This window comes from Cornus florida, unplaced genomic scaffold, assembly GCF_030987335.1.
Source record: "Cornus florida cultivar Cherokee Brave unplaced genomic scaffold, ASM3098733v1 CherokeeBrave_3.0.0_Hap2_Chr02, whole genome shotgun sequence".
In the NCBI taxonomy this organism is placed as follows: domain Eukaryota; kingdom Viridiplantae; phylum Streptophyta; class Magnoliopsida; order Cornales; family Cornaceae; genus Cornus; species Cornus florida.
Window position 1 is genome coordinate 6,441,505 of NW_026775572.1, and position 11,488 is coordinate 6,452,992.

General features: G+C 33.0%; 1 protein-coding gene across 1 annotated transcript; it reads left to right on the forward strand.

Moving 5' to 3' along the window:
* The first annotated feature begins 1,517 nt into the window (after window positions 1–1,517).
* On the forward strand, window positions 1,518–1,922 carry LOC132295598 (uncharacterized mitochondrial protein AtMg00310-like). The gene has a single exon (XM_059793907.1). The coding sequence runs from the start codon at window positions 1,518–1,520 to the stop codon at window positions 1,920–1,922; it is 405 nt and encodes a 134-aa protein (XP_059649890.1).
* The last annotated feature ends 9,566 nt before the right edge of the window (window positions 1,923–11,488 follow it).

Below are 11,488 nucleotides of genomic sequence, written 5' to 3' on the forward strand. Positions count from 1 at the left end.
TTATTTTGACGTAAAATATTTTTTTATTTTCTGGTATTTCTAATATCACTTTCTTACAAATTATTCCATAGAATAAAGTTATGTTCAAATTGAGAGTAGTGAGTATTGGGTGGAGAAGAAAGAGAACTATGAACTTGTAATGAGTGAGGAGAAAAACCACTTGTTGAGAGAGAAGATAAAGTATGTGAGGAGTAAGAAAAAAATAAATAAATAAAAGATAAAAGCTAGAGAAATTATATGGAAAGTTTCACCACTTTTCTCAAATAATGGTTAAATACATATTTAGTATTGAACAGTGCTTAGACATCTAGAATTAAAATTTGAGATTTGATCTTGAATCTGATGTGACAATAGCTAAAAAGACATTAATGTCCTCTAATTTAATACATATTGTACTATAATCTTTTCATATTTTAGCAAACTGAACTATAAGAATTGTCAATTGAAGGAAAATGAAAGAAAGGAATAATTACATTAATTCTTCTCTGTCTAACTTTTATGCATTTGTGTTTCCTATGTTTTCAACAACTCTATATCTTTGTTGGGTATGTCTTTTCAAAAATTTAAAAAAAAAAAAAATTACTTTTAAAATATATAAAGAAGCCAAAGAAACAGCTATTTAATTCAAGATAAAATCACAAATAAAAATTCTTAAAGTATAGCATTTTCCTTTAATATTTACGGTGAGTATTACTTACCGAAAAAGAAAAAAATTTAGTAGTGTTGTAAAAAATGCAAATGAAATAGAGAAAAAAATATATATTTAAGTATATAAATCATTGGGATCAATATTAAGATTTTGTATGAGAAGTAAAGAGTGGAAGGGATAAAAAAATAAAATAAAATAAAATGAAGAAGAAGAAGAAGAAGAAAAAGAAGTCATTTAAGGATATAAATCTTTTGTGCACCAATATTTCCGTATTGGTTATAATTCAAATAAAATTTTATTTTAAGATATAAATTTTTGAAACTCTGTTTTAAATTTATATACCGATTAGTTTTTAGTAATATTAGAAAATAATTATAATATAAAAAAATTTAAAATTTTTAGTCTCTTCCAAATTAGAGGCTTAGGGGATGCCTAAGTCGCCTATGCCGCGGACCTGCTTGCATGATTATTTTTTATTATTCTTGACAAAAAATTTACACACTTATTTGTCCATTTAAGGACTTGAAGTCTTAAAACATCACCATATACTTTTAAAGCTATATAGGAGATATCACCGGATTACAATGCCAGTTGAATTACATTTAAGCTTGCTAAATTAAATTCACATGCATTAGATTTAAGTCATTATCTTAAAAAACTGGAATTATTTTTAAGAATCCACACACTACATTTTATAGGCACCCGTGTTAGACTAACATATATAAGGTAGGGATCTAATTAAGGTTCATAGCATATTGTTTTGTGCAAAAAGAGAGAAAATTTTGAATTTTTACGAGGGTCCAAGAAAACCTCTTTTAAGTTCTTGGAAGAAAAGATCTCAGCTTGAATCAAATGTCTAAAAGAAGAAATGTTGTCCAAGGCTGGTAGAGAGGTATTGATCAAGGCAACTCTTGCCTCTATTCCCAGTTATGCTCTTCAATGTTTTAAGTTAACTGCATCGGTATGTAATAAGCTAACTAGTAAGATGTCTGCCTTCTGGTGGTCTAGAAAGGAGGACAATGACAAGATTCGATGGGTTAAATGGGAGAAATTGTGTGTCCATAAGAATGATGGTGGATTGGGATTCAAAATTTTGGTTGCTTTCAACATTGCCTTATTAGCAAAACTGGGTTGGAGGTTGGTTGTGGGAGAGGAATACTTGTTTTACAAGATTTATAAATCAAAGTATTTCCCATACTGTGATTTCTTAAAGCTAGTTGTGGATCAAGAAGCTCCTGGATTTGGAGAAGTATCTCAACCTCTAAAGATTTAATTCGAAGAGGAATCCATTGGAAAATTGCAACTGGCTCTAAAGTTGACTGATGGAATAGCAACTGGTTGCCAGACAATTCAAATCCAAGGCTCATATTTGTCTGCAATTCAAGAAGTCCTTCTAAAATTGTTGATCTAATTAATTCAAATTTGAGGACATAGAAGGTTCATTTCATCTAGAGCATTTTTAATGCTCGAGATTCAAAACTGATCCTTCAAACGCTAATCAGTGCTTCAAATTTGGAAGATTCTAAAATATGGGGTCCTTCACATAATGGTAATTTTCTTGTCAAAAGTGCATACAATCTCTCTTTTAATAGAGATTGATGAGTTTAAATGTAACTATACTGGCCTTGAAAGTGCTGAGTGTAGTCATGATATGGAATTCCAAAGCCATTGGGAACACCTTTGGAAGCTTAAGTCCTATTGGAAGATCCAATCTTTTTTATGGCAGTGCGCGCATAACAAAATTTCAGTATTGAGTAACTTATGGAAAAAAAAAGCATTTCAATCATCACTACATGCCCACAATGTGGATTGTCAGAGGAAATTGTTGATCATGTCTTCTTTAACTATGAAATTGCTAAATTGGTAAAAACATCTCTGTTTAAGCCTAACTCGCTAGGCAATGATATTTCACGAAAGAAAAGATGGTCAGAGCTCTTATCTAGTTGGAACAAATCTGATAATCTAATAGAGTGCTTCAGTTTGGGGGCGTTTGTATGCTGGTAGCTATGGAAGTGCCGAAATGACGAAGTCTCTGATGCGACCCGAGCGTGTGCACAAAATAATGCACAACACTTTGGTTTTGGAAATGGTATCAAGCGGGCATCATAGTTTACATTTGTAAACCGCTAGACACTTATACTATGTAGTATGAAGTGAGAAGGGATCGAACCCAAGGGATTGAACACGTGTTGGGACTAAACTTGATTTTAATGCTAATTAGATTGTAAAAGAGAGAAGAGAGAAAGAGGGAAAGAGTTTGAAAGAAAAATATTTTGGTAGAGTGATTAAACTAAAATTCAATTAAAAGCATGAAAATAGAAATGACATTAAACTAAGAATTAAAGAGATAGGAAGAGAGTCTTAGGGTTAGGATTCACCACTAACCCATGCAATTAACCATATGCTTTCAATTAATGGGAAATTTATTAGTGTAATTATAGATGTGGTCACATTATCATCACAAATCACAATTGTAAGCATAGATTATCAACATCAAGAATGAATTGTCTACCTAATGACAATTAAACTAAAGTGTAAAACCCATTCAAGACTACGTCATAACCCACCATACACATTCACAAATGTATCCAATAAGAGCACACATCAATCAAGAAGATAATACTAATTGTAATTAGAAGCATGGATTAAAATAATCAAGCACAGATTGCCTACTTTACTACAATTAACTAATGACAAATAAGCTAATTTGTAAAACAATCTATCATGATTAAGCATTTATCCATCAAATTAATTGACAATTGTATCAACTAAGTCTCATGCTATGACCATCACTAAACACAACTAAAAGAAGTATCTAGTGTAGAGTATAATTCTAAATCAATCACACCTAGACATGCAATTTTCATATAGAATCAATGGAAGAATTAAATTCTAATCATCTAATGAAGAATAAAATCCCTAATTAATCATACATAGACATACAATCAATTGGAGATTTCAATGGAAGAATTTATCAATACAAACCCTAATTTATCAAATCAAGCACGTATATATAAAGAAATCACAAGGCCATATAATTTAATTACAACATAATAATTCCCCAAGAAAAGAAATACAAAGGTTAGGGTTACATGAACTTAGGGCTCATCCAAGCCCTAAGTGAAGAACTAGCTCATGGAGAAGATGATCATGGTGTCAACAAGCTCCATCTCCATCTTTTGGCTCCTTCTTCTTCTTCCTTCACTTGTAAACAAAGCCTCTGTAAAAATGTTCTTCAAACCCTAGCTTTTCCTTTTTCCCAGAGAGAACGTAATATCACGGTACAGAAAAAAAATAATAAAACTTAATTCTCCAAATAATAAATCACTAAACTAATAAATACTAACCCTAAAAACAATAGGCCTCACTGGGCTTAAGTAATAAACCTATTAAAGCCCACTAGGTTACAAAATAAGCCCAAACATTAAAATAAAAATATGCAATGTTGCCAAGTCCTGGGGGATTGATCCCCCACCCTGGGGGATTGATCTCCCAGAGTTGGAAAATTCCTTTAAGCCTTATTCAGCTCCATTTTTGCCCCGGGTTATTTGGTTTGCTTCTCCATCTTTGGGAACATCATTAAAGGCCCGAGATTAACCGCTTTGTGCCATTTTCTGAAAATCTTTGCTTAACTCCAAAAAGGCTTAATTGGACCGTTCTTAGCTCATTTTAACTTTATTGCCCTGAAATACACATAAACATAAATTAGGACTAAAACATAAACTTAAGATAAATGCAAAGACTGAAATACCCTAACTTAGGTGCTGAAATGTGCAACATTTAAGCACTTATCAGTCTCCAACTCAAGGACATCGAACTTTTTAGAAGTTTTGAACAGGGCAATGGACAATTTTGTTGAATTCAGAGAAGTTTGTAAGAAATATGATAGGCCAGTGGAAGTGCCTGCTGCTTCTCCTAGGCCTGTGTCAAGGTTCCCTCTGCCACATGGGTTGTTCAAACTCAAGTGTGATGTAACATTTGATAATTGTTGCAAGAGATGTGGTGGAGGTTTAATATTGAGAGACTTTTGGGGCAGACCGGTGAGAGTTGTTTCATGCCTTTTTTATTTTGTCCACTTTGTTTCCATGACAGAAGCTTTGGTTGTTCGTTTTGGGTTACGTCTTTTACAGGTATGGGATTACACCCAAACCATTGTCGAAGGAGACTATAAATGTGTTATGTCCCTTTCCCCTCCAAATTCCTTCTCAACGATTGTTGTAGAAGATATAGCTAAAATGGTTTATGGTGATTCGAATGAGACTAGCTTTTCATTGAATTGGGTTCCTAGAGGCTGTATAGGGTAGCTTATGAAATAGGGCAGTGGGTTTTTAAATGGAATCAAGGTGATCTTGCTTGGGAGGTGTGGCCATCTTGGCTTTTAGCATCATTTGAAGCAGATTTTCCTTTTGTTTTCTCTTTTATGAGTTAATTATAATTCTATATTTGAATAAAAAGATAGCATATATGGTAGGGGAAGGTACAAAAAACAAAAGCATATAATTTAAATTTTGTGCACATAACATGATATTCATTTGGTTTTTACATGTGACCCGAACCTAATGATAATCGGAGCTCAACAATACAGTTACCAAATCTCATTTATGTGCCCAATTCCATCCATAAATCACTTCTCACTTTGAAAAATATTTGAATAATTTAGTCCTTATTTGAGTTGGATACGAGTTATGTCTTAGAGCGTTTCCAATGCTCTTTCAAACTCAAAATATAGGAAATTTTGATTTCTGATACACTCCAATGGTGTGCTAAGTCTTTTTTTTTTTAAATTTTTTTTGTGCAAATATGGGCCGGAAAAGTCACATGGAAAAACAACAATAATGAATTGATTAAAATTAGGAAAGTAATTGACAAAGTGTTAGCACAATTAACATGCTGGATGAAATGCACTATTGAAGTAGAATTGCTAAAATATAACATTGAACAAAGCTTGCCTTAGGCCGCATTAGTAGGTCTCTCATTTTGATATTGATATGGATCAACAATAACATGACACGTGTCCAAAAAAAATTTAAAAAATTAAACTTCAATTATGCGGATCTTTTCATGGGTCATCCAAAAGGAAAGAGGATTTTTTTTCTCTGCGTTTCAGATTTCTTTTTTTTTACCCACAAATTAATTTCCTTCCAGGGAAATTTATACACCAAAGCATTAGATCACCCAACTGTTAAAATGGAAAGAAAAACCTTCATATTGCAATCTGTTACATAAGAAACTAAACAAATAGTCGGAATAAAAAAAAAAAAAAATGGTAAATCAACCCCCAATTGATTTTATAGAAATTTTTAAAGAAGTCAATTCTCTTTCATATGAATAGTTGTGGTCTTGTGTCATTCTAGAGATAGAATTGCAACAGATATGGCAGACAATTAAAGTATTAGGGTACGTTCGAGAATGGAGGAGATCAACAAGGGCTGGCGAATCAGATGATGGATGTTAGGGTTTCAGAATTGGGGGAGATGGTGAGCATCAATGGCAATTTGGTGTGAAGAAAAGGAATCATGATCGAGAGAGAGCTCTACCAGGTCTCACATGCGTGGGAGAAAATCTCAAACGCGGAGAAAAGTTTTTTTATTTCTTTTTGGATGACCCGTGAAAAGATTCGCATGATTCAAGTTTAATTTTTAATTTTTTAAACACATGTTAAGTTGTTGTTGGTCCATATCAGCATAAAAAGGAGAGGCCTACTGGTGTGGCCTAAGGCAAGTTTTTTTCACCCATAATATTTTGGCACTGTAACTCCTATTAAAATATAACTTTACCATTGGAGATTCTCTAATATCGGCAAAAAATGGGAATTGACATAAAAATGTGAATATGTATAACATGGTTCTGCCTAAAATCTACTTGTGAGTAACCTGTTGTCCCAAGATGTCAGGCCCAAATAGTTGAGTTTAGACCTGGCCATATACATCCGTTGGACAACAAAACGGCCCAATATTGGCCACCTAGCGCGCGTCATTTCAAACAAAACTAAAAATCGGAGGGAAGACGAAAAGGCGGCAAAATCACCGAAAAACGTATCAAACAATGTCTTTCCCAAATACAATCATCACTTTCTCTCTCTAATCATGGAACTACCTTCTGGACCTTTCCCTCCTTCCCCTCCCAGAGATCTCTTCTCCAAATATAATCATCACTTTCTCTCTCTAACGTGAAAGTATCTTCCGGCGCGTTCCCTCCCTCTCACTGTATGGCCGTCGCGTTGAGTTTTGTAAGGTGCGTTTTCGGTCACAGTTTTCATTTTTACCAATTATTGTGCGGAAATTATTCAGATTTGAACAATCACAGTATTCATTTTTTTGATATCTTCCCCAATCTACCAATTTCTACAAACTCTATATATATTTATATATGTGTATCTATGTATGTGTATAGATGTCGCGATTCATTGACGTTTGCCTAATTGTGATTGATTTTGTTTAACAAAGAAAGGAATTGATGTTAATTCTGTTATTTGGTTGAAGGTTTTGTATATACAAACAGCTACGGATTGTGATTAGGAAGCTCTATACTAACTTTGGTTTCTGATCCGTTCTCTCTTTATAAGATTGTGTTTAGTTCCAAATTACAAGGCTCAACGTCCCTTTTTAGAACCTCTTATATCTTTTATCATTGCATGTCTTCGATTTGCCTTTTTTTTTTTTTTAATATATATTAAAACTTATAAATTAGTATGTGGAAGACATGCAATGGAAGAGGACAGCCTGCAATATACGACAACGCTGGAATTAAGATCATTTATTGAGTTGTCGCTCAATTGACTGGAATTTATTGTTTTGCTGGGTAAATTTGCGAATAACTTGCTTTTTAGTTTATAGAAAATTTCATAGGTTGTCTAAATAAGCATTTAATTCATAAGTTTTGAATTCTAAGAGAATTGGTATCTCCAATCTTTCTTTACTCCAACAAATACTTATATTACAACTATATTGATTATTGTTGTAATATATAGAAGTGGAGTGGAGGGATATATAATAATGAATTTTGGGTGGTGTGGATGTCTGTTTTTTATGAGAGAGAGAATTGGAGATTGTAATGACTGTCCCAAGACCTAACATGGTTATCAGACACTAACTAAATAAATATAAATATGTAGGCACATTTAACCATTGTCTCGGAAGAGCTGACTTATGAGCTGGATATATATGTTGGAATTGAAGTCTGGTTTGCTTTGCTCAGTGCTTCAATTAATTCCTGACTCTATATTCAGATCATTTTGAGTGAAATAAATTAGGAAAGAATGGTTCCATTTAGTTATATATATGTGTTTGTATCTATATATAGGTATAGATGTTGTGATTCCTTGACGTTTGCCTAATTGTGATTTTTTGTTTAACAAAGAGAGGGAATTGATGTTAATTCTGTTCATCGGTTGAAGTTTTTGTATAAACACACAGCTACGGATTAGGAAGCTCTACACTAACTTTAGTTTCTTATGGATTGTCTCTTTTAAAATTGTGTTTATTTCCAAATTACTAGGCTAAACGTCAACCTCTATCCCTTTTATCATTGCATGTCTTTGACACGCTGATTTATTTTTGTGTTAAAACTTATAAACCAGTGTGTAAGACATGGAATGAAAAAGAACAAACTGCAATAATTAATATACAGCCAAAAGTGTGTATATATATGTAAAATGTTACCTTACCCTGCCATGGAAGAATGGTCTGCTACTGCATATTGCAGGCTGTTCCCCATTGCATGTCTTTCAGAAACTGAGCTACATGTTTTAATATCATTTATTGAGTTGTCGCTCAATTGACTGGAATTTATTATTTTGTCAGGTCAATTTGAGAATAACTTACTTGTTTAGCCTCAGATTTTGTTTTATTTGTCATGGCTGTCTATTTAGTTTTATAGAAAATTTCATAGGTTGTCTAAATAAGCATTTCGTTCATAAGTTTTGAATTTTAAGAGAATTGCTATCTCCAACCTTACCTAACTCCTACAAAGATACATGTAAGACAAGAAATTACTTATATTACAACTCGTAGATTAGTTTTGTAATATATAGCAGTGGAGGGATGTGAGAGGGGTTTTATAGAGGCCTTTGGAGTGGAGAGATTTGTAGGCACATTTAACCATTGCATTATGCCCAAGTCCCAAAATAGTTTTTAGACATTTATATTTAATGCGTCTGAAAACCATGTTGGGACTTTGAACAGTCGTTACGATCCCCTATTTTGTTTCCGATGAAACAGACCTCCACAGTTCCACAGCACCCAAAGTTCAAGAGCTAACTTCTGAGCTGAATATATATATATATATATATATAGGTTGGAATTGGAGTCTGGTCTGCCTTGCACAGTACTTCAATTATTTTCTGACTCTGTATATTCAGATCATCTTGTGTGAATTAAAATCAGAAGAATCCATTTAATTAAAGTAACCTTAGACTAGGCCAAATTAACCACAACATGACCTTTTCAGTGCTTTTATGAAAATACAGTTTTCGTCAGTGGGTGTTGTAAATACTCACGAAGTAAGACAAGTTGAGAGTTACAAGAGTTTGGTTTTTGGTCCATTTTTTATCAGGTCTGTCAGTAATGCTTAACTGGCTCAATGATTTAACCATTTTGAATGAATATGTAACTCCTAACAAAATAATGTACGTACTATTTTATTTGAAATCTAGATCATCATGCCATATCAAATTTGTCACTTTCTATATCACCATATATACCACATCAAATTTGTGATTCTTAATTTCTAGTTTGTGAACTGACATTGCTTCAAGAAAAATAGTATTTTGCCCCCAATCCGTGTGTCTATTTGATTTAAAAAAACTACATTTCCATGTAAATGTGATTATATAGATTATAGTTAAAACTATGCATATCAATTTACTTCAATCCTATTCAGCATGAAACCTCTTTATGGACAATCTCCCTTCAGTTCCCAGTGTTCAATCTGCGTTGATATCGCCACATTAAACTATGTTTTTTTATATATTTTTATTCTTTATTTTGGGTAAGCAAAGAGTTGCATATCAAAGATAATAATTGGTAATCTGCACCAATTAACCATTACTGGCAAACTTGGTAAAAATGGACCAGAAAGCCAAACTCTCATATTAAACAGTGTCTTATGCAAACTATTGGATTTCTTGTTAGAGTTGGTTATTAGAAATGAAAGAACACAGATTCCGAGTAGGGTAACGTGATACTTGTTTGGTTTATATATAGGTACGTTGGGAAGGGCTTGGTTGCAGGATTTGCTAAGCAAACATACAGGTACTAAGGTGTTATTTGTGCTGTCTCTGTAACTTCATACATACATATACGTAATTTAAGTATGTGTGTGTTTTAATATCATTTATTGAGTTGTCGCTCATTGACTGGAATTTATTATTTTGTCAGGTCAATTTGAGAATAACTAGTTTAGCCTCAGATTTTGTTTTATTTGTCATGGCTGTCTGTTTAGTTTTATCGAAAATTTTGTAGGTTGTCTAAATAAACATTTCGTTCGTAAGTTTTGAATTTTAAGAGAATTGCTATCTCCAATCTTACTTTACTCCTACAAAGATACATGTAAGACAGGAAATTAATTATATTACAACTCTGTTGATTAGTTTTGTAATATATAGCAGTGGTTTTATAGAGGCCTTTGGAGTGGAGAGATTTGTAGGCACATTTACCATTGTCTTATGCCCAAGTCCCAAAATAGTTTCTAGACATATTTACATATAATGCGTCTGAAAACCATGCTGAAACTTTGAACAGTCATTATGCTCCCTTATTCTGTTTCCTATGAAACAAACCTACAGAACACCCAAAGTTCAAGAGCTAACTTCTGAGCTGAATATATATATATATATATGTTGGAATTGGAGTCTGGTCTGCCTTGCACAGTGCTTCAATTAATTTCTGACTCCGCATATTCAAATCATTTTGTGTGAATTACAATTGGAAGAATCCATTTAATTAAAGTAACCTTAGACTAGGCCAAATTAACCACCAATATGACATTTTCAGTTCTTTTATGAAAAATACAGTTTTGGGCAGTGGGTGTTGTAAATACTAGGGGGAAGTAAGACAAGTTGAGAGTTCCAAGAGTTTGGTTTTTTGTCCATTTTTATCAGGTCTGTAATGCTTAACTGGCTCAATGATTTAACCATTTTGAATGAATATGTAACTCCTCACAAAATGATATATATACTATTTTATTTGAAATCTAGATCATCATGCCATATCAAATTTGTCACTTCCTATATCACCATATATACCACATCAAATTTGTGATTCTTGATTTCGAGTTTGTGAACTGACATTGCTTCAAGAAAAATAGTATCTTGCCCCCAACCCGTGTGTCTATTTGATTTCAAAAACTACATTTCCTTGTAAATGTGATTATGTAGATTATAGTTAAAACTATGCATATCAATTTGCTTCAATCCTGTTCAGCATGAAACCTCGCTATGGACAATCTCCCTTCAGTTCCCAATGTTCAATCTTCGTTGATATCGCCACATTAAACTATGTTTTTTATATATATTTTTATTCTTTATTTTGGGGGTAAGTGAAGAATTGCATATCAAAGACAATAATTGGTAATCTGCACTAATTAACCAGTACTGGCAAACTTGATAAAAATGGACTAGAAAGCCAAACTCTCATATTTAACAGTCTCATGCAAACTATTGGATTTCTTGTTAGAGTTGGTTATTAGAAATGAAAGAACACAGATTCCAAGTAGGGTAACGTGATACTTGTTTGGTTTATATGTAGGTACATTGGGAATGGCTTCAGTATTGGTTGCAGGATATGCTAAGCAAATATACAGGGTTCTTTGTCCTATCTCTGTAACTCCATACATACATAC